At 43.5% G+C, this 24,005-nt stretch overlaps 2 protein-coding genes across 4 annotated transcripts; one reads left to right on the top strand and one right to left on the bottom strand.

Moving 5' to 3' along the window:
• Positions 1 to 3,560: 3,560 nt before the first annotated feature.
• On the top strand, positions 3,561 to 8,851 carry LOC138789739 (5-hydroxyisourate hydrolase-like). 2 transcript variants are annotated; one of them, XM_069968526.1, is made up of 4 exons: positions 3,561 to 3,662; positions 7,222 to 7,358; positions 7,850 to 7,985; positions 8,631 to 8,851. In XM_069968526.1, exons 1-4 carry the CDS (start codon positions 3,612 to 3,614, stop codon positions 8,718 to 8,720), a joined length of 414 nt encoding a protein of 137 aa, XP_069824627.1. In that variant the 5' UTR covers positions 3,561 to 3,611; the 3' UTR covers positions 8,721 to 8,851. The 2 variants fall into 2 exon arrangements, with proteins under 2 accessions (XP_069824627.1, XP_069824628.1); XM_069968527.1 differs by lacking the exon at positions 3,561 to 3,662 and adding an exon at positions 3,710 to 3,805.
• A 2,628-nt stretch (positions 8,852 to 11,479) lies between these two features.
• On the bottom strand, positions 11,480 to 21,772 carry GAS8 (growth arrest specific 8). Of its 2 annotated transcripts, none has more exons than XM_069968524.1 (11): positions 21,685 to 21,772; positions 20,452 to 20,553; positions 20,076 to 20,273; positions 16,940 to 17,146; positions 16,616 to 16,670; positions 15,113 to 15,318; positions 14,739 to 14,906; positions 13,299 to 13,385; positions 12,059 to 12,268; positions 11,903 to 11,968; positions 11,480 to 11,804 (listed from the first exon to the last, which is right to left on the bottom strand). In XM_069968524.1, exons 1-11 carry the CDS (start codon positions 21,685 to 21,687, stop codon positions 11,655 to 11,657), a joined length of 1,452 nt encoding a protein of 483 aa, XP_069824625.1. In that variant the 5' UTR covers positions 21,688 to 21,772; the 3' UTR covers positions 11,480 to 11,654. The 2 variants fall into 2 exon arrangements, with proteins under 2 accessions (XP_069824625.1, XP_069824626.1); XM_069968525.1 differs by lacking the exon at positions 21,685 to 21,772 and adding an exon at positions 20,673 to 20,795.
• Positions 21,773 to 24,005: the final 2,233 nt, after the last annotated feature.

Below are 24,005 nucleotides of genomic sequence, written 5' to 3'. Positions count from 1 at the left end.
ATAAATGTTATCAATAGAAAAGAAGTGTTTTATTTATTGCTCTATTTAAAAAAAAATAATAAAAAAAATAATGGTGTATACAGAGGATAAGATATCAGTTTCTATGGGCTGGATAACCCCTAACTACATATAAGACATATTAAGGCTGGGTTCACACTACTTATATTTCAGTCAGTATTGTGGTCCCCCTGTAGTATATAGCTATATACTACAGGGGGAGAGCGCACAGGGGGGCTATATACTAGAGGGGGAAAGTGCACAGGGGGGCTATATACTACTGGGGGGAGCTTAAAGGGGGCTATATACTACTGGGGGAGAGCTCACAGGGGGCTATATACTACTGGGGAGAGCTCACAGGGGGCTATATACTACTGGGGGAGAGTGCACAGGGGGGGCTATATACTACTGGGGGAGAGCACCCAGGGGGACTATATACTACTGGGGGAGCAACAGGGGGGACTATATACTACTATGGCAGTCACCCCCTTTGTACCCAATATCAAAGTGCTGGTGAGAGAGAAAAAATGCCAGTTTTCCCGCTAATAAGCATCAATTCTGTATGTAAATAGTTTGTGAAAAGTAACAAAACACGTTTCCTACTGAAGTTCAGCTCAGACCTTCACCTGACAATAGACCCCGGTAAGTAGACCTTCACTAAAAGTTGTTGAGTACCCCTGCTGTAGGGGATTTTACTGAACTGAAATGATGAGGCCCTCCCCCTGAACTCTCTATGGACCGGCCTCCCTCTGCAGCAGCTCCCAGGTTGGGCACAGCTATCTTCCTGTCTGTGCACCCAGGTGACAGGCAGGAAGATGCAGAGAGAAGCAGCTGAGTCCCCTCCCCTCTCCTGACCCCTTGTAGTGTGGTCCACTGTATAGTATACAGCTCTGCAGTCTGGTCCACTGTATAGACCTGTACAGCTCTGCAGTCTGTGCAGGAGGGGCTGGAGGCTGCACCATCCAGGCGAGTGGAAGAAGAGGAGACATCACATGTGGATCCCCCTGGAGCTTCCGATCCTGCATAAAAAAGTGTGTGAGGGTATATATGTGTATTGTGCCTATCTGTGTTTGTTTGTGCATCCTTGTCATGTCTCTGTGTGAGTGTTATTGCTATAGATGTATACAATGTAGGCAGAGGCATAGCGAGGGGGAGCAGGGGTAGGCAGCTGCCCCGGGCGCAGGGCTGAAGGGGGCGCCATAAGGACGGGTGAGTGCAAGATCTGCTCACCCATCCATGCACCTACCGCAGTTACAGTGAGTGTTACGCGGCAGGAGAGCACTGACAGCGCCAAACTGAACCTCTGCCTCGGGCACAGGAAAAGCTAGCTACACCTCTGACGGTATGTAATCTGCATGTATTTGTATCTCTGCATGTGTGTGCGTGCATATTTGTGTATCTGTGGGTGTATGTGCCTTTATGTGTGTGCGCAGGGCCGGTCTTAGGGTAGATGGCGTCCTCTGCGAAACTTTCTTTTGGCGTCCCGCCCCCCCCCCCCCCCCCCGTGTGTGTGTAATTTGCATATTTGTGTATCTTCATAATGTTCCTATTTGTGTGTTTGTGTATGTGTGTGTGTGCACATATACAGTGGTTGGGGCACAGCTGCTTAAACTGCAGCATTCTATTCCAACCCCCTGTCTGGGATTTCAAGGCTATAAGCCCCAGAACCTTGAACTGTCGCTGCATTCCAATGACAGAGTTATATATACAGGTACTCCAGTGGATGATGAATGCACATCACCAAGTGATGATGTTCTACAATTAGTACTCATCCCATCTAGTAATCACGGAGATCCCCCATAATATACATATCTACAGAAATTGGATCAACACCCGTATAAAAATCAAAACTTCTTTATTTTAGACAATAAACATACAATAAAATAACCAAGAGGCAATTCCAAACATGAAAAAAAAGTTCCAGACCAAGTGATTAGGGAAACAAGAATGTTTTTTCCTTTTAAAGTGAGGCTATGTGCTGTAAACAGTATTCAAAGAAAAAAGTGCAAATAGTGCAAACTGATTGCTATTACAGCTGTATGTGTACCGGACCACAGTATACTAAAGCATGTCTTGCTCTACACCCACATAGTGTTCAGTCAACTGCGTCTCATCAATACCGTCTCTAAACAGCACTATCTATGAGCTTCTTAGTGCATAAAGGTCCGCACTATGCTCAAATGTAAATATAATCACACATATTGCACAAGCCATCTAAATAATCATTGCATCTTACCCATAAAGTCACCGGTCTGGTCAGTTCCCCAACGCACGTTTCGCGATCGTAAAGCGACCTTTTTGCTTCCTCAGGGGGCGTTGCCTATTCAGTCATGTGGGCTCTCTTTTATGTCCTGATCTGATGATGTCATAGCTACTTCCGGATTAAACGGCGCATGCGTGAATAGCTCCCGGAAATCACACCGCTCCTCCCTAAGCGTCCAGTCACACTCCGATGCCCACAACCAAAATGGCTGCCGACATGGAAGCGTCACCTACGTCCGCCCGGCTGAGCAGCGTCCAGGTTACTTCTCCACACATGCGCACATCCATGGAAGCGGCCATATCCTGGTTCAGTGAAAAATCTCAATGTGAGCTAAGTTGATGTTGCTAAAGGAAACGGTAGTAAACCTTTTGATAGTATCTATTGAATAGAAATGGGGGATGGAGTGTGTCTTAAGTTTACCCATAAGTACATAAAAGTGCCAAAGTGCTATACTGTAAAAACTGTGATATAAATCCATTACTTATATATAGAATATCATAAAACGTGCCTAAGTCTCGCTCAATTGGAGAGTATTAATGTGAATTGTGATCACAATTGAGATCAGCTGAGACAGCTGATGCAAACAAGTCCCTTGCAGGTCAGAACTGGGGGAGGGAGACTGAATAGATAATAACAAGTATGGAAGAAATTATTAGTCTCACCATGGACGGCAACATATCAAAAGTTTAGTCTGAGAGGAATATCCCTTTAGGCCATGTTCACATGTACACTTGACAGGTTTGTAGTCAGTCGGGGGGGCCTGTAATCAAAAGATTGCTAGTGGCCCGAACTCATTTAACCATTTGAAAACACCTGTTACTTATTCAAATTAGAAAAAAAAATGCCTGTCTGCCCACTTTGATGCCAGTTTTTATACCCAGATCCACTTTGGGCCAGGCTGGACTCTCGGGGCGTCCCTCTCTGTGTGTGCGCTGTGTGAGATCAGTGGCCCTAAGTCAAATTCATTTTTAAATCATAATTTTGCGTTTTTACTTTGATGCCCATTTTTATGGCAACCGTGGGGCCCTTTTGGCCATTTTTATCACCAATCTCCTCAGGGCTCCTCACTTACAGGTAGTGTATGACTATTATACATTTTCTGTAAGAATAATAGCTAAAACAGGAAAAAGAAAAATCCTCTGAGTAAGAAACTGCTGAATAAGAAACCAACTTCAGCCTCGTAGACTGGGCTACAATACTAGAGCAGATAAGGAACTCATTGCCTCTGGGGTCACTGATCTGCTTCTACAGCCAACTACAGCTGCATGTTGGTAAATGTTAACCCAGACCCCTCAGGACATATGAGCTTTACAGTACAAAGGTCCCGGCTGAGGGCAGGACACATTGGGATATGAGTAGGTACCGGCTGCAGCTTATTCATCAGCACCTGCAGGGCACTAAGGTAACTATCTTAGAACTACTGTATACTGTATGTTGTGGTATTTGTGTGGGCATGACTGGATCACAGCCCTACCTCTCTGCACCAATACATGTCATGTGTCATCCGGTAACAGGAAGTGCTTAGGCTGAACTTCGAGGACACAAGTAAGTATATACTGAGAGCAGCTACAAGCAGTGGGTGGGAGAGGCCACAGGGAAAGTTCTGTTTAGCAGATACTTTGAAGAATATATTGCAATTCTCCAACAGAACTGGAATCCGGGTGCCCCAGTACATTAGGGGAAGGGGGGCAGATCCTCGCTTTGGAAAAATCCCTGAACTTGCTTAAAGATTTATAACATGTGCTAATCTGTTTCTAGAAGACAATAGCAATAATAATAACTCCTTTGTTTATACATAGCACCAACTTATTCTGCAGCTCTGTACAGTTTGTCATTACTTAAATAAGTTCCTGTCCCCATTATGTTTATATTGTGGGAAGAAAGATGAGTACCTGGAGGAAACTCACACAAACAATGGGAGATCATACAAAACTCTATGCAGATGTGGATGCGAACCCTGTGTTTCTGTGACTATCAGTCTGAATCTGGCAGGATGTGAAATATACATAATGCTGCGTTTACACAGAGCAATAATTCGCCCGATCGTACGATTAAGGATTTCGAAGTAACAATGTTTTTTTTTATAACGATCAGCGTTTAGATGGAACAATATATCGTATGGAAAATCGTTTTGCGATTGCTTAAGCCTATCTCGCACATAGGTTAAATCAGTACGAATTTTTTGCGAACGACAATTGACGATTTAAGAACATGTTGTAAGATCAAAATGAACGATTTCTCGCTCATCGTTTGATCGTTCACTGCGTTTACATGTACGAATATCGGTCGAATTTGATCGTTATCGTGCAAATTCGAACGATAATCGCTCCGTGTAAACGCAGCATTAGAAACAATAATTAATAAGGGAAATCAATGGCACTCACAGTTACAGGTAGCAGCTCTTATCTTCTGGGCTTCACGACAGGTGAAAGTACAGGTAACTTACACACATGGATGAATCAACAACACCAGGTTTCGCATCCACAGACATCCTTTTGCACAGTGACATCTTGAGAAACTTGAAAAGTGAAGCAAAGATCTGATTTTCATAAAATCGCCATGAAATGCACAAAATGCTTAAATAATGCTGGAACAATAATATGCTAAAAAAAAAAAAAAAGAAACTTGAATTTGAGGCTGACTTTGCTTAATCCTCAACATATACTGTGTGAACATAGCCTTAGGGTAAGGCACTAGATCTAATTTTCACTATAGAAAAAATGATCTGACAGGAATCAGCTAGTGTTATGCTGGGTTTACACGGAACGATTATCGGGCGAATTTTCGCGATAACGATCGCATTGAGCGATAATCGTTCCGTGTAAACCCAGCAAACGATTAAGCGATGAGTAATAAATCGTTCATTTTGATCTTTCAACATGTTCTTAAATCATCGTTCGTCGTTCGCTAAAAATTCGCAGATCGCTTCGTGTAAACAGTCTTTCAAAGATTTTCCCTATGTAAAAGATGGGCTTAAGCGATCTTAAAAACGATCGCAATAACGATTTTTCTTACGAATCTTCTACGGTAACGATTTTTCTGTGTCTAAACGCTGATCGTTATAAAAACCAAATCGTTGCTTCAAAATCGTTAATCGTTCGATTGGGCGAATTATCGTTCTGTGTAAACCCAGCATTAAGCGGGCCTGTCAAACTGTTTGGGTTCTGAAACGTTCTCAGAACCTGAACACTCTGCATTTGACTTGCTGGAGAAGTTGGATGCTGCCCTAGGGAATCCTGGAAAAAAAAAGGGAACACAGATCATCTGACATCACCACTAAAGGTATTCTCCACACCTGAGTAGAGGCTCCCTCTTATTTGAAGGGGTTGTCCAGCTAAAATCTTTTTCTTTCAAATCAACTGGTGTCAGAAAGTTATATAGATTTGTAATTTACTTCTATTAAAAAATCTCAAGTCTTCCCATACTTATTAGCTCCTGTATGTCCTACAGGAAGTGTTTTTTTCCAGTCTGACACAGTGCTCTCTGCTGACATCTCTTGCTGAGACGGGAACTCTGTCTCGGGTTTCTATGAATCCCCATAGAAAACCTCTCCGGCTCTGGACAGTTCCTGTCTCGGTCAGAGATGTCAGCAGAGAGCACTGTGTCAGACTGATAAGAAAACAACACTTCCTGCATGACATATAGTAGCTAATAAGTATGGGAACACTTGAGTTTTTTTTAATAGAAGTAAATTACAAATCTATATAACTTTCTGACACCAGTTTGCTGGACAACCCCTTTAGTCAGATCATATATTGTTTGTCTGCCTTCAGTAAAGGATAGAACAAAGGGTAGAAAAAACAGGCAGAGGACGGCGCCTCGTGTGATACCGCAAAAGTTGTTGGTAATGAGAAAGGGAAGGTAGCAAGGCTCACCTTGTTGCCCCTTGGGCTTTATGCATATCACCCTGAGGTAGGGTAGGTGGATGGAAGGTTGATCCTGACGTGGGTCCAGGCGGAAGTCCTTCTGATGTGATGTTAGGCTGCAAGAGCTAGTTGAGGGTACATGAACGGGATACTCCCAGAAAAAAGGGGCCCGTATGATACAAGAAACAAACGTAAAAACAAGAAGTGGCTTGAAACAGCCGTACCCGAGTGATAACCAGCGCTGCCCAACACAGTATTCAGGAGTAGAGTGCAAATAAAAATGTAAAAGTTTATTGCATGCTGCACATATCATATATATGTGCAGCATGCAATAAACTTTTACATTTTTATTTGCACTCTACTCCTGAATACTGTGTTGGGCAGCGCTGGTTATCACTCGGGTACGGCTGTTTCAAGCCACTTCTTGTTTTTACGTTTGTTTCAGTAAAGGATCACATATGATAATAATTAAAGGGCCAATAGCTGCAGGAACATTGTGCATTCTAACATTTAAAGGTCTAGACTCTAGAGAGATACAAAAAGGGGGAATTTATCAATTACAGTGGTGCCTTGGATTACGAGCATAATTTATAGTTGTCGGGCACACATTTTCCTGGGTAAACAGGGTTATGTGTGAACGATAAAAGGGAACTGACAGCACAGATATGTATTTATTCGTGTTGCTTGTGATCCGGCATCTGGCTTCTCCAAGCCTCCATCCGCCAGCTGTATCTTTAGGCCCTGCCTACTCCAGAATGATTGACAGCTAGGAGGCCTGAAGATACAGCTAGCAATTGGAGCACTGGAGAGACATATGAGATCACAAGCAGCACAAATGGTAAGTATAGACTGCTGCTTATGATCTAGAAACTGAGAGCATGGATGTATACACATCTGTGCAGTCACTGTCCATGGCTGCACGAATGATACAAGGATAGATTGTGGAGCCCGGCAGCTTGATTTGTCGTGCTGTATAACTGTGCACCATAATACAATTGCAGAGGAGTTATTTGTATGGCTGCTGGTGACCTGTAAGTACGGCAGACTTCTGAAGAATCAATAAGCCTTCTACTTCTATAATTGCTTATCTTATAGGAAATGTCGGGGGGCAGTGACAGCCTGCTGAGCACACATGTCCTTAATACTGCACAGGGAATTCCTGCTAAAGGCCTCACCATTACCTTGTCCAAGCAGGATGCCAACCAAACAAGATGGGTACAAGTGAGCAGAAGGTGAGTATACAACCACAACTTGGATATCCTGCATGAAGTTAATATCTCTGTAGTAGATTGAAAGATGGAAGTGTTTGTAGGCAGCAGCACTCACTGACCACTTTATCTGAACATATGGTCTAACAGGACATGTAAAATAGGCATTTAGGCTATGTTCACACTGTGTAAAAACAACGGCCGTTGTGCACACCGCTCCCACACAGTTATTTTTCTGATGTATGCGCATCTACTGCTTTAACTGAACGGGCTCCTCTTATTCTTAGTTCTTTCCTACTGCCTGTGTACAAACTAACCAGCTCAGTGTCTGCTAAAGGGAGATCGTTTGTGCGGGCTACATTTCTGGCTTTGTGTTTACCTTCTAGAGGGAATAGACTGCACCCCCAAATTTAGCCTATGTCCTCCAAAAAAACAGAAAATAATTTTACAGGCAACAAAAATGTATTTTTTTATATTTAATAATGGAGATTTAAAACCGAACGTTTCTTCTACAGCGTCACTAATGAAGATGGCCGGTGTCCTGGGCTTTTGCGAGGAGAACCTTTTACTGCTGGGACTTTCCAGTTACGCTTTGATACCAAGGACTACTGGAAACAAATGCAACAGGACAGTTTCTACCCTTATGTTGAGGTAACTGCTGTAGCTATATATTTACCAGAAGGCCAAATACAGAGGAGATGGAGCAGAGGGCCTTTTACTAACAGTATTTGGGACCCTTGCTTTGAAAACCACATGTATTGGATTGTACTTGCATTTATCCCTGCAATAGCTGATTCCTCCTTTGTAACTGGTTGTATTGATGCTATTATTGCATTAAAGAATTGGGCAGTTATACGATTTGGTGTGCCTAGACTCCAAAGCAAAATCTGTAACAGGGTGCTCCAACTTACTGGTGTCTCCTTGCGTGGCAGGGCTGCCTCTGCTACCATTGCATCGCCTACAGCTATGCTTCTGAAAGTGGAATTATGTTACCATGTCAGAGTGTGACCTCCTTGCAGGATCCTTCCATGGGAAAGTCTTGTAACATACTTGAGAGCTCCCTTTCCCCTAACAATGCGTGTACAGCCCTTGCTGCAAGATTATCAAGCCATCTAATAGACTCTGTAAGCGAGCGATGATCTTCCCACTTCCCGATCATCAGGCCATGCAATACCACCATTATGGTTCCTATACAGATGCACATGTCCCAGTAAAAATGAAGATGTCTACTGTTTTTTGTACATATTCGTATGACAATGTAGAAAACTGGTTTACACGTTTTTTTTTACTTTATAGGTTGTTTTCACCATCACAGACCCGAAACAGAAGTACCATGTGCCACTACTGCTAAGTCCATTCTCATACACCACCTATAGGGGAAGTTAAGGGTATACATTTACAGCTCTTTATGTTGTTCGGGCATTGTCTACATACATCACTGATCCTGTACCCAGTTGTAACCTGTATTTCTAAAATACAAGAATTCATTCACAGTAAGTAAACAGATGAGAAACAAACTAATAGTCATTTTTTTGTCTATATCTCACATCAATGCCAAGAGGTGATGTTTACCTACAATGTGCCAATCACATCAAGGTGGGGCACAAATCTCCCCACCCATGGCCTGGGTCATCTTATACAACCTTTATGCTCTTTGTATGAGCTGCCAAAAGGACTGTGGGAAGGAAAGTGACACCTGCTTCCAATGCTCTGAGAAGTGTTTTGCAGGTTTAGGTTACAAACCCACTTGGCGGGTCTGCAGCGATTCTCCATGCTGCGTTTTTGCAGCGAGACTCGCTGCAGATCCCGGCCCTATGCTTTTAATGGCAGACAAAGACGCAGCAGGGATGTACATCCCTGCTGCGAGTTTGTCTGCAGCCCACCCCATTAACCCCCCGGCCGCCGGAGCTGATACTTCACCTGATCCCGGCTCCGGCGGTTCCCGATGTCTTCAGCAAGCCGGAGCGGGGACCAGGTGAAGTATATGCGTGCGATCGGTGCTGCGGGGGGGCGTGCGATCGGTGCTGCGGGGGGGCGATCGGGCGGCCGGGGCAATCGGGCGGCCGGGGCGATCGGGCGGCCGGGGCTGCGGGGGGGGGGGGGGGGGGGCCATCGGGCGGCCGGGGCTGCGGGCGGCTGGCTGGAGCATATACTTCACCTGGTCCCCGCTCCGGCTTGCTGAAGACATCGGGAACCGCCGGAGCCGGGATCAGGTGAAGTATCAGCTCCGGCGGCCGGGGGGGTTAATGGGGTGGGCTGCAGACAAACTCGCAGCAGGGATGTACATCCCTGCTGCGTGTTTGTCTGCCATTAAAAGCATAGAGCCGGGATCTGCAGCGAGTCTCGCATGGAGACTCGCTGCAGACCCGCCAAGTGGGTTTGTACCCATAGGCTATGTTCACACTACGTATATTTGAGGCTGTATAGCAACCACAACAAGGAGTGGATTGAAAACACAGAAAGGCTCTGTTCACATAATGTTGTAATTGAGTGGATGGCCGTCATTTAATGGCAAATATTTGCTTTTATTTTAAAACAACGGCTGTTGTATTGAAATAATGGAAGTTATTTACTGTTATATGGTGGCCATTCACGCAATTTCAACATTGTGTGGACAGATCCTTTCTGTGTTTTCAATTTACTTCTGGTTTTGGTTGCTATGAGGACCTGACATGAGGACCAAATACAGCCTCAAATATACATAGTGTGAACCCAGCTTTAAAGCGTAACTGTCATTTCAGGGCCATTTTTTTTTTTAAACATTAAATATCAACAGTTCAAGCGATTTTAAGAAACTCTGTAATAGGTTTTATAAACCAAAAGAGTTTCCTTCTGGACTGAAAAGCAATCTCCCAGCCTACCCCCTCACTTCAGAAGCAGCAGGATTTCTGTGTCCATTATGTGGCTATGGAGAGGGGAGGAGCTGTTAGGAGTGACTGAGCACGAAGCAGTCCTGCACAGCACAACACCCTGCAATCTTCTCTCAGTAAGTTCATAGATAAGCACTGACCTTTCTGAAACCTGAATCCTGCGTTTTAGGTGCCCAGACAGTCTACAAACAGCTGACCTTCATGTCACCTCTTCCTGCTCCCTCATCTCCCTCAGCCCCTCCCCCCTTCATAAGGATAGAATGGAGAGAGCAGAGCCCGTCTTCACTGGCTTCTCTGTAATGAAGACGTGTTTGCCTGATAATGCACAGATAAGAAGTCAGGGGGGGAGGCTGGAAAATTGCTTCTTGAGTACAGAAGGAGGCTTTTGTGGCTGATAAAACCTATTACAGAGTTTCTTAAAATCGCTTATACTACTGATTTCTGCAATAAAAAAAAAAAAAATGACAGTTACGCTTTAAAGTGACTGTACCACCAGGCCCAGGCTGAAGCACTGGAGGTGGGCTGACCCACCCTTAGTGGGAGGAAACCCCCGCCCCTCTATGACAGGGTTCCATTGATTCTAATGGAGTCATGTCATGGAGGGGATGGAGTTTCTTCCCACTAAGGGTGGGTCGGCCCGCCTCCAGTGCTTCAGCCTGGGCCTGGTGGTACAGTCACTTTAAGGGTATATTCACACGAACGGACTCCCGTCCGGCCAATCAGTGTGTTGCCCAGCCGCAGCCACTGATTGGCTGGACGGGAGAGCAGGACGCCGGACCCGTGCAGCGAGGAGAGAGGTAATGTATGCTTACAGCGGGGGAGCCGGGCGGGAGCAGAAGGGGTTAAGGGCGGTAGAATTACATACTTGCTGAGGTCGTTCAGACCGCAGCGAGTATATAGTGTGTGGGAACTGCCAGGACCTGCCGGACTCGCAGCGAGAATCTCGCTGTGAGTCCGTTCGTGTGAATATACCCTAAAGCACTTTCAGCCACAGGCCCAACACACTAGAGTAGACTGCAGGATAATACATGGAACTAAGTGTCTGTGTATTTCTTCAATATGAATATTGCAATATGTGCCTGCTTTAATACTGCCCACTATGGTTGGAAAAAATGAATGGAAGAGCAAGGAGATTTATCTTCGGTATCTGTCGTAAGCTTGTAATTAATGACAGACATATTAGTACAGTGTAACTGCCTTGTTATTAAAGGTGAGTTACTTAGAACCTCAGTCATCCCTAAAACAACCTTCTAGAAATGAAGGCACAACACACATTTTTTTGTTGAAATAGTTTACAGAATATTAAGTTTTAAAAATGTTAGAAGGTTCAAGTTTTGGTCAAAAAATAAATACACTCTAGAGCCTTAATGTGCAAATGTATATCTATAAGAAGAGTACAGATCAGATGATTCAATGTTCTTCCTGCTAGCAAGAATCGATCTATACAGCTTTAAGTGCTGGCTGCTACCAAGCCTGCTGGTCCTTGTCCAAATGTCTGCCCAGGTACCAGGCTCTCCAGAGGTTTAAATCCCAGTTCTTCTACAGGGATTCCAAAGGCCCTCATCTTGGCTTCATATGTCCGGAGCAGATCATTGTGTGCCTAAAAACAAAATGCAATGAATTTTCAGAAAACTGTAGTTGACAGGGATTGGTGTAAATACTTGCTTCACCAGTATTCCCACTGCTATGAATCCTTACCTTGCACACTCTTGCCAGTTCATATTGCAGGTCCTTAATGGCGTTATTTTTGGTGTCTAATACATCCTATGTGGAACAAGAGAAAAAAAAATGTTCACTCATACCTAAGAAAAGCCATCCAAAAGATGTGTTACCCACTGACCAAGTATGTCATACCTCCAGCTTACGAGTAACAGTACTCAGAGAGACTGGGTCCAGGTTAGATGCTGCCAGCACCTCATTGAGCTGTGCTTCCTTCTTTTCTAGGGTGTCTCCTAATGCTTGCAACTTCCTTTCCAGCAGCAAGTTCTTAAAGCCGCTCTTCTGTTGAACCTCCTGAATTGCTGCCGTGAATTTATTGTACAGCTCATCTCTTTCGCTCTGAATCTACGGAGTAAGAAAATGATCAAACCGAGTGCACAAAGTAATAGGAAACAAATAAAAGACAAGCTCTTTTAAAAGATATAGAATTTATAGAATACTTTTCTCCCTCCATGATGTCACAACTGAACACTATTACCCAGCAAACGTAGCTGCCAGGATGTTCTCTGAGGAGCTCTCAATACCGGTCTATATTTCACAGAATTTTTACTTTGAGGGGCACATTTATCATTACGTGCCCCTGGCATACACCATGCAAAAGACACAGATTTGACCCTTTTTGATGGCGTGTGCCAGGGGTAAGCCCTGCTTGCCTGATGGGTAACCATGGAGAATGCAACAAAGAGGATGTGTTCCGCACCTAAGGGCCCATTTACACAGAAAGATTATCTGACAGATTATCTGCCAAAGATTTGAAGCCAAAACCAGGAATGGATTTTAAAAGAGAAGGAAGCTCAGGCTTTCCTTTATGACCTGTTCACTGTTTATAGTCTGTTCCTGGCTTTGGCTTCAAATCTTTGGCAGATAATCTGTCAGATAATCTTTCTGTGTAAATGGACCCTAATGGTGCGTTTACACAGGCAGATTTATCTGGCAGATTTTGGAAGCCAAAACCAGGAATGGATTTGAAAAGAAATCTCAGTCTTTCCTTTATGACTCGTTCCCAGTTTAGGGTCTGTTTCTGGCTTTGGCTTCAAAAATCTGTCAGATAAATCTGCCTGTGTAAACGCACCATAAGTTATCACGGTTTACACCTAGAAACAGGTGTAGATTTCTGTGCAAGTCCTGTGACACGCACAGGTCCTGATGACTTTACTAAGTAAGATGTATCTCTGATCATCTACTTTGACATAAAAATCTATTTGAACTTAAATAAATGTTTTTTATGGAGTAACTGAGATGCTGAATACATCCTCCACAATTACTCCAAAGGGATAATACTAAAAAGCAAAGCCCAAAACAATGTGACATGTGGTATATAGAATGCCATTCTCACATTCCTTGGCTCAGGAGCTCACAATCATCCAGTACTCACCTTTTGGAACCTCTGCACTAATACTTCATGCTCCCATTTCAGATCATCTAGTTCTTTCTCTGTTGATTTCAGACGTGATTTTGTACTCTGCAGGGAGACAAACAATTACTACAATCATTTATTTATGAACTGTTCTGCACAGAAATGTTTGTTTTGACAAGAAAGTGACAGAAGCCGACTTAGAAGGTGACAAGAACTGGATATACAGAGATTAAGTTCTGGCTGCTCTCATACATGTGTACAGATAGATTCATGTATAATTAATGGAACATCGAGACTTTAGTTCACCAGGAACTTCCATACAAGGTCCAAGAGATGTAAAGTAGAAACACAAAATCCTGCACTTGTACTGTAACCTTGGGTTAATCTACACCTGAAACTTTCATGAATAGCAATTCCCTAATATATATTTATAAGCATCAAAGGCTAACTTTTTAAAATCAACCTATGTTGGTCTGCTGAACAGCATGGGGTGTACTTTTGTTTGCAGCTCTACAAGCTTTTTATTAGAAGAAAACTGATCATAAAAGAGGTATATGATTTTATAGGAATACATTATGCAACTTCAGCTTATGCAATTCCTTTAAGTGTTACTGTCATCTAAGAAAAACGGTTTGATACTGTCATCTAAGAAAAACGGTTTGATACGTCATAAGGACCTGTCAAAGGTTTTTCAGGGTTGTGTCAGGGTCTGGTTCTCTCTCCTCAGTGCAGGAGATGGATTCCATAGAAAGTATATGGAGTCTATCAGCCAGGAGAGAAGCACTCAACCAGATGCTTCTCTCCACAGCAGAGTAATACAGCCAGAAGCCACTATTAGACCAGTGTATTACAGCCAGTTCTGGCCTGAGATCACTGAGATGCCTTTAGCGCCGCCATAATATGGGTGCAAAAATGTAGCCTGATTACACTCGTCTATATGGAAAGATGTGGTGACCTCAGAGGTGACAGATTTGGTGCATTTCAGGGTCCAGGGGACCCCTTTCTCAAGTCAGGGAGACTTGAGAAAGTGGTCCCCTATACCCTGAAACGCGTTGTCGCTTGAGACAAATAAATGTGTTTTTAGTAGTTCCTGCTTTGAACTTTGTCCCATATCTACTGTCAGCCAGCTCCTGTCAAGGTTTCATCCACATCCAACTGCGGGGATTCAACACCCCACCACTCTGCATCTCCTGTTGGGACCCAGTGGCTTAGGACCCCAGCAGCCTAGAAACCTGAGGCTGCTCCGACCTCCATCATTCTCTTCACTGAGAGCGTTTTTAGATGTTGTGCTCTGAGTACAACATCATAAGGTGAGCAAATCCAATTGCCTTTGTTTTCACCACCTTTCTCCCAGATTTCAACCTATGGCGCCTGCATATCTCTTTTAGCTTTCCATGTAGTTAGAAAACATGACTGCCACAGTCACAGTGTATTATACAGACAGGCTGAGAGACTTACTGCCAGAGACGTCTTGTCCTTTTCATAATTGGCTAGCTGTCTCTGGAGTTCAGCCACCTCCTCACGAGCCTTCTGCAGGGGCTCTGTGAGACGGCGGTTTTGAAGCTGGAGGTCCGCCATCTCTTTCTCCAACCTGTCTTCCTTTTTCCGCATCTCCTCCATCTGCTCCTGTAATGTAGGTCAAATAAACTATACTTACAATGAAATCTCATTATAGAAGAGATCAAAAACAACATCTGTCCCTTAATAATAGTAAGGTTTATTTATATAGCACTAACAAATTCCACAGCACTTTACAATTCTGAGGGTACATAAACAAATGGACACTCCAGAAGTACTCTTGTATTGTGCATTTTTTTTTTTACTTTAAATACCTTAAGTGAGTTGATAAGAGCCAGATTATTGAGAGTGATGTCATTGTAATAGTTCTTAATGTCACTGAAAGCCTTCTCATGGTTTTTCATCAGAGTGTTGATCTGTCCGTTCTTTCGCTCCTCAACCTCATGAATTTCGGTCTTTCTACGAAGCTCTAGCTCATCTCGTAGCACTTGCATTTTCTTATCATATTTAGATTCAATTTCTGCATATGAAATTGGACAAGTCATAGGGCTATACACTAAATTTGAAGTGATTTTAAAAGAACTGAGACTTAAGTAAGGGGCCTAATAGAGAGAACGATTAGCCGATGATTGTGTCATCGGCTGATCGTTCATTTAGGTTCAAACCTAAAATCATCGGTCACCACCCGCGCATCGCTACGTGGAATAGCGATGCGCGGCGGGTGACAGACGATTTAAAACCATCATACTTTACCTATTCAGGCTGCAGCTTGGATAGGTGAAGTATGATGTTTAAACAAGGGTTGTAAGGACATCGGAAATTATGTCCCTGCAGCCCTTGCTAAACGATTATCGGGCCCTGGAATAGGCCCAGTAAACAAGCGCCGATCTAGCAGATCGGCGCTCGTTTACATTGTTGATCCGGCCCTGGTCGGCCCGTGGAATAGGACTCTAAGTCTTAGGCGTAAAGTGTAACTTTAATTTAAAAACAACTTTGCAGACATAATAGTACAATGCATAGTTTAAGCGATTTACCACCCCCCTCACTTCAGAAGAAGCAGGTTTGCGGTGTCCATTATAGTCTATCAAGGGGAAAGGGGTCGAGGGGGTGAGTGAGCAGGAAAAGGAGAGATACAGCCCAACATCCTGCAGTCTTACCTCACCAAGTTCTCAGACCAGCATTGAGTAGTCTTACCTGTGAATCCAGTGTTTTATGTGGCCAGTCTCCAAACTGCAGGCCTGTTTGTCTCCTCTTCCTGCTCACTCATCCTCCTCAACCCCCCTGCTCCATAGGTTATAATGGACACAGCAAACCTGTATTCACTTTGCTTCTCTGTAATTTAGACGACTTTGTCTGATAACAGATACGAAGTGGGGGGGCTGGGAAACAGCTTTGTGAGTACATAAAGAAACTATTTAGCCTAATAAAACCTATTACAAAGTTTCTTCAAATTGCTTGTACTATTGATTTCTGAAAACTTGTTTTAAATGACAGTTACACTGTTAGTGTCATTTTAAAAACTTTTCAAATGATATCAACAATAAGCTTTAGCAAGGTGAAGCATGTGACCACAAGCCTTACTCCCTCACTGGCGGCCCAACTGGATTGAGTATAGTAGTTCTATTATAAGTCTGTAGAGCCCAACTCCTGTAGATCCAGTTAGATCGGCCGAGCACAAAGTGAAGTGCACAGCCACGAGCTTCACCCAGCTATAATTAGCCAGCACAGCAGGTCTACAAAGCAACTGACGATAAATCACACACAAAGACAACATGGAGGCATAGAAGAGGACACATTGTTTAGATGCCATAGCTTACCTTTTACTTGTCTCTCAAAATCACTCCTCAGGCGTGTGATCTCCTCATCTTGTTTCTAAGGAAAACAAAACTTATAAACTAAAGAGACTGGCACAAAAGGATATGGGAAGTCGGTACAGAGTTCTACTTGTGCTTTGCTATATTCCCTGTACAGACAGTAAGGTACTTGCAATTTTATAGGGAAGACCAGACAATTTAACTTTGGTCATGTGTAACACCAGATACTAGTAAACATAAATCCTAATAACTGGGAATCTAGCTTGAAATTTTCAATATCTCTGACGCCTAGTGTTCACCATTTCACTTGTTTCCTTATCATCTTACCATTTTAAGGTTCTTCACAACCATCTCGTTGGCCAGCTCCTGCTCCTTGATCTCCACTCGCAGACCCCGCGTATCTTTGCGTAACAGGCTCTCTTGTGTGTGATGCTCTTTTTGTGCCAGCTTCATAGTCACACTGCCCTCTGCTTTTAGTTCTGAAATGTTGTTCTGGTGCTCGTATAGCAGATGTTTTACTTTCTGCTTGTAAACCTGAATCAGGAGAACATAACAGGTCAGGCACAAGTGATACATTTGTAGAAGTAGAAAATCAGCTTTGGATCTGTCACTTTCCTATCTCCACACAGTAAGGCCATGTTCACACATTTTCACTATGTGTATATGCTCCGGACGGGATTCCATTCATTCAAATACAATGTATGTTTAGCATAAACCACAGGTGTTGTTGCAAACTGCAACAATGGCCGTGATTTATGCTTAACATACGTTGTGTGAACATGGCCTAACAAAGGGGAAACAGCCAGTTACGAGGTGAAAATAGAAACAGCCACTAACTTGTTGACAGGCACAACATGCAGAATGAGAGCTAGCAATTGGATATATTTAGCTCTGAAGTCTGCAAAATTGTGAATGCAGCTCCAGTGTATGATACATAACCCCTTTAGGTTAGGTAGAACAATAAGTATCTTTATGTTTTACTATATGATGAACACAATTTTGTTGATTTGGAGGAATTTGGTTAAAAGAATAATGTCCTGTAAGAGAAGAAGATATAAATACATGGAAGCTTGTATTATGATAAATGACATGCTGGCTTTATAGGCCTAGAGTTAGACGCTGCCTCAGGGAAGTTCCTTTATTTCCTGGAAAATGCTGACTTAATGGAGAAGGACTCTCTGTCCCTGCTGTTTCCTAAGAACCAGCGCAACCATCAGCAAGGTAAGCAGTATAATGTCCCTGTACAAGATTGCCTTTGCTTACATTAATACTAACAATGCCAATATCTACCTCAACATGCAAAGAAAGTGGGCCTTTAATTTCTTACAAGAACTGATCCCTTTTGATGAGGTACATAAAACTGGCACGTGCATTAGAGCTCCTGTAGTTATAAATGCCCTGTCAAACTATGGGGGCTGCCAGTCATGCTTACCATCTATGCAAGTATCACATCTTATTGTTTCCCTCATCCTTACAGAAGTCTTGAAGCATACGTCCATTTTATAGCAGCATCCCAACATACATCCTTGGATGGAGCAGGGTTACACACTGAGAGTACCGTACACCCAGGGTTGTCCAAAAAGTTTGCCCCCCTCAACTGTAACTATGGTAGCACTAAAGTGGCATTTAAAGGAGAATTATCAACAGGTTAGACGAATCCTGCTAATATGTCTCTATTGAACAGGAGACACCAAGGAGGAAGGTATGTATCTTACCTTCATCTCAGCGATGTTCCGGTCAGCGATGACCCTTAGGAGCACTGGGGGGCAGTTAGGAGCACTGCCTGTCCCCATAGTGCCCATCCACCCCTTTCTAATGTTAATTAATAGAGAAGGCCAGCTGCATGCTGGATCGGCGCTATAGGGGCAGGCTGTGCTCCTAACAGCCCCACAGTACTCCTAACTGTCTCACCAGACTGTGGGAAACACAACTAACTGCACCGAAACAGTGCCAAGGAGGAAGGTTAGGGCCCTATTACACCAACAGAGTATCTGACAGATTTTTTTAAGCCAAAGCCAGGAATGGATTTGAAAAGAGGAGAAAAATCAGTCTTTCCTTTATTACCTGTTTTCTATGTATAGTCCATTCCTGGCTTTGGCTCAAAGAAATGTCAGATAATCTGTTGGTGTAATAGGGCCCTTAGTCTCTTGTGCAACAGGGACACATCAGCAGGTTAGATTCGTCTTACCTGCTGATAGTTCCCATTTAATAGTACAGAAAAATATTATTATATATTTAAAGTTTACTTGTAAACGTAAACAAAAAAAAATACTATTGTGCAGAACTCTGCAGAATAGTTACTTTTCTAAATTACTTCCATTTTGAATTTGTTGTATCCATGATTTGTAACTGCATTAGAAAGACGGAGCTTTAGCATGAGACCCAGTGTAATGTATTTTTACTATATTGTGTCTTGTGCTGGAGATGGGTGCTATGGAAACAGAGAGGAGAACTCAGACTCAGGCACAGTAAGGCCCAGTTCACACATAGCAAAACTAGAGGAATGCTGTTAGCCTCCCTCTCATAATGGGAGTCTATGGGAGGCGCGCGCTGCTGTTCTCACAGCGTCTCTCCACGCTGAAGAATGAACATGTTCATTCTTCAGCGCGGGGAGAGCAGCAGCCGCGCACCTCACATAGACTCCCATTATGAGAGGGAGGCTAACGGCATTCCGCTAGTTTTGCTATGTGTGAACGTAGCCTTATGGGGAGTAGAAGTGGTTGCATCTCCAATAAGGTATTTAGGCACCAAATTCAAAATAAAATTTAATTTGGAAAAATAACTTGCATGATAGTCACTTATTATAAAATTTCCCAGGTACACTTTAAATGGTTCTGACATTTAAAAAAAAAAAAAAAGTCTTTTCAATTGTTAACTACTTTTTTAGTCCTCAACCAGATGCCTTAATACAGACTTTGGCCCAAAATTTATTCAGACCCCAGCAAAGTGGTGTTCATAACCTAGACAACGGGCCATCAATAGGAAGGAAAGAGCAGCATATTAGGAGAAGGTTTCCAAAATGTATACTTTTGCAAGAAACATGTAACTTGACAAGCCCCACAAGTATAACTATATCGCTTTGGATATAGTCTATCACTTTGGTTTGGAATACCTCTTTAAAGGGAACCAATCAGCATGACTGGTTAGAGAAACCTCTGATTAATGGTCTCTCTGCCTGTCAATCATCCCTGCACTGCATGCTGACAGGCAGAGAGCCGTGACTAGTCACGGGTGGCTCCCTGCCCAGATTACTAGTTGCTGCCTCTTAACCATGCACAGCGGATCTATACTGTGCAGCAGGGCACCATATCAGTACAGTCATGCTGATTGGTTCCCTTTAGGAACTCACTTGTGCAAGTCATTATAGGTGGGGGTCCTGAGTGGTGGACCCCCTATTTGATGTCCAAACAAACTAATAGGCCAAATAAAGGTTCTTTAATTCTGCAAGCACACATGTTCATACCTTGATTTCCACCTGATGCCTCTCCTCTGCTTCTTCCATCTCACGATCCTTATTACGAAGTTCAGATTTCTTTTCATCCAGCTGGCGTCGGGTGATCTCCCAGAAAGTATGGATCTTGTCTCGTTCCAGCTGGAAGTAGTTTCTTTCCTCCCGTTCTCGGTCCAGCTCTTCCCGCAGACGTACTATATGTTCCTCCAACTAAAGAAATACTAAATTTCAGTTAGAAGCCACACATACATAATATACATCAATATAATATATATGACACTACAGCACAACACTATGCCCCAAATACCCCACTGGTATAGTGACATAGCGCACAGATATAGTGAGATGCGCTAAAATTTTGAATTTCCTGTCTTCTCCCATGTATTACCTGTTCTTTACTCATTTCTTCTGTGGCCAATCCATCTACCAACCCAGGGCTTTTCTTTCCCTTGGCAGACTTTTTCTTTGGCGAAGCTTTCTTTTTGGGTGGCTGAAAAACAGGGCCTAACATGTCAAATATAATCCACATAACAGCAGGAAATCTATACAACTAGACGAATTCCATTGCTATTTTACATTTATAGTGTACCTCCTGTTGCAATCTCCTACCTGATCTGTAGAAAGACGCTACTGCATGCTGAACAGGTATGACCTGTGGACATGCTAACTGCAGTGGTTTCTCTCCAGGCCTGATGTCAACTAGAGGTACACTTTAAATGTGCAGCACAGCAGCTTTCTTTGAATGGCACCTTATGCAAGAGGGGATATATGATCATGCTGTAGTCAAGGTTAGTGGGGTTAGTAAGAAGTTCTGTCTGTGATGATAAAGAAGAGGCACCTGGAAAGAGTCTCTCCCTCTATGTGAAATATATATAGTAGAGATGAGTGGAACTTACTTGAACACGCTTGAGACAGATCACTCTGTGACAGATCAGATTTGAATACCAGTGGCTGACAAAGTTGGATGTAGCCCTAGGGTTGTATCCATGTTTTTCAGGCCTCGCTAGGGCTGTATCCATCCTAGTCAGCCACTGGTATTCAAATGCTGAGTGATCTGATTTGAGCATCACTCATCTCTAATATATAGATATACAGTAACATTCCATTAATCCAGCATCTTAACATCACATGCCTGATTATCAGATGTCATATGAGATTATCATACAGTCACTATAGCAGTGAATATCTGATATACAGGCTGGAGAAGCACATTAGATGTAGACTACATTATTCCATTTATCCACCACTATAACCGGTCATACTTCACATTTATATGGTGAGGTGCTCTTAAATAAGAATATGGAGAGTATATATCACACATGATGGAGCATGGGACAATAACATAACATGATACACTATTATATAGCTTCTAGCTTCTACTCCTGGGAAAGCTGGGTAACACCCTATCATTGTATGGCTTGTCACCCAGCTGTCTTACACTCCTGAATGGCACCTCTCGCTGTCCAGGTCATACAGTGCCTGCAGAGCCTCACTATTATGCAGCCTGCTGCCTCTGGAGGACGATTCTGATACTATAGAAGCAGAGCCATATACACATGACACTGCCATAGCAAGTAGCAGCCCCTGATTTATAACAATCGCGGATAAGCCCCCAACTCACCATTTTGGTACCTGTTTCTTTCCCTCGGATACACAGTAACACAGTCTCCAGGCAACAAGGTCTCGCGAGATTTCACTCCAACACTTCCGATTTCATGGCGGTTGCTATAGAGACATTGTACACAGTTACCAGGCCTTTAGGGGTGAAGGGCAGCTGCTGATAGCAGTAACACCGAGGGCTGCCTGTAGATGGCAGCACTGTCATTGTGTGAAGGCTGCTCGATAGTGATATGTTCCTACATATTTTATCATTATGCAAAGGTTTATAATATTGATAGGATATAGCATACATGGGAAGGCGGTAGGACAATATAAAACACTATATCTACAACGCTTTTTTTTCTTTGTGGTGTTTTTCCTCACTTGAGTGGTGTTTTTTAAGTCAGTGGCAGTTTTTCCAATATGCATCACATCCTGACTATGGCAGTCACAGACCAGCACACATTAGGGTGCGTTCACACCTACAGGATCTGCAGCAGATCTGCAGCAGATTTGATGCTGTGTTCAGTTATTTAAATGAAATCTGCTGCAGAAAATCAGCTGCAGATCCTGTAGGTGTGAACGCACCATTAATCTACTAAAACACACTATATTGGAGAAAAATGCTATAAAATCTGCGTAAGAAAAAAAAAGCTAAAACAATGCTGCTTGCAGCTCTACCCGATTATGTTGCAGGAGTTGGGGCTTATCCGTATACTGTCCGAAATTATAGACAGTATGGAACCTAATAATTTCGGCTTACGACTGATTATGGGTCCCACCCATGGAAGACAACTGGTCTGTGAAAAATGTGGAATACGTACAGATTCCTTCCGTGTGCTGCCCATATTTGTGGATCATTTCCCTGGCACCTCCTAGGGTTCCAGGGGCAGGACAGGCTGGTGACATCATTCCAGGCATAGGCTTTTTCTTTGGTGGATCCGCTAATACGGATGCAACATGGATGAAAGGAAAATAACCAGAGCATGCTGTGCTTAAAAAAAATGTTAGTGACCAAATAAAAAAATCCCTACCAAAACGTTTTGTATGTGGTGTATTTCACTGAAGTCAGGGCCAATTTTAGGTTTTCTGCCTGAGGTGAACCCCCCCCCCCCCCAAGTGTCCACTCCATCACCCACCCTCAAGCCTATTTTGAAAACCATAAGGGTCCATTTACACAGAAATCGATCTAGCGATCACCTGGGCAGCCCCACCTCCACAGCTCCCTGCGGCCCCCCCTGTACTCACCTGCTATTACAAGTGCCAGCAGCCAGGGCAGTTTCTAGGTCATTTTAGCTACAGGGCGAATGTGAAAAAAAGCGCCCCCCCCCCCCCCCCAAAAAAAAAAGGTTCGGATACATATACATTTTTTAAACGTCCCTATTTCCAAATAATACAATTTAGCAAATAATACTCTGAAAGGCAAATAATGTGCCAATAAGATAAATTATAAATAAAATAAATACTGACACACAGGTTCCAAACAGGAATACAGGAGCACACAGGCTCCATACAGGAACAATACAGGAGCACTTAGGCTTCGAACAGCAGCAATACAGGAGCACACAGGCTTCAAACAGTAGTAATTCAGGAGCACACAGGGGTCTATATACTACTTGGGGAGCGCACAGGGGTCTATATACTAATGGGGAGTGACAGGGGGTCTATATACTACTGGGGGAGTAACAGGGGGGCTATATACTACCGGGGGAGTAACAGGGGGACTATATACTACTGGGGGAGCGCACAGAGGTCTATATACTACTGGGGGAGTAACAGGGGGTCTATATACTACTGGGGGAGTAACAGGGGGGCTATATACTACCGGGGAGTAACAGGGGGACTATATACTACTGGGGGAGCGCACAGGGGTCTATATACTACTGGGGGAGTAACAGGGGTCTATATACTACTGAGGGAGTAACGGGGCTATATACCACTGGGGGAGTAACGGGGCTATATACCACTGGGGGAGTAACAGGGGGTCTATATACTACTTGGGGAGCGCACAGGGGTCTATATACTACTAGGGGAGTGACAGGGGGTCTATATACTACTGGGGGAGTAACAGGGGGGCTATATACTACCGGGGGAGTAACAGGGGGACTATATACTACTGGGGGAGCGCACAGAGGTCTATATACTACTGGGGGAGTAACAGGGGGTCTATATACTACTGGGGGAGTAACAGGGGGGCTATATACTACCGGGGGAGTAACAGGGGGACTATATACTACTGGGGGAGCGCACAGGGGTCTATATACTACTGGGGGAGTAACAGGGGTCTATATACTACTGAGGGAGTAACGGGGCTATATACCCCTGGGGGAGTAACAGGGGGGC

The sequence above is a fragment of the Dendropsophus ebraccatus genome, chromosome 4, assembly GCF_027789765.1.
Source record: "Dendropsophus ebraccatus isolate aDenEbr1 chromosome 4, aDenEbr1.pat, whole genome shotgun sequence".
Classification (NCBI taxonomy): Eukaryota; Metazoa; Chordata; class Amphibia; order Anura; family Hylidae; genus Dendropsophus; species Dendropsophus ebraccatus.
The sequence above is the reverse complement of the archived record's forward strand: the minus strand, read 5'-3'. Positions and strand labels throughout refer to the sequence as shown.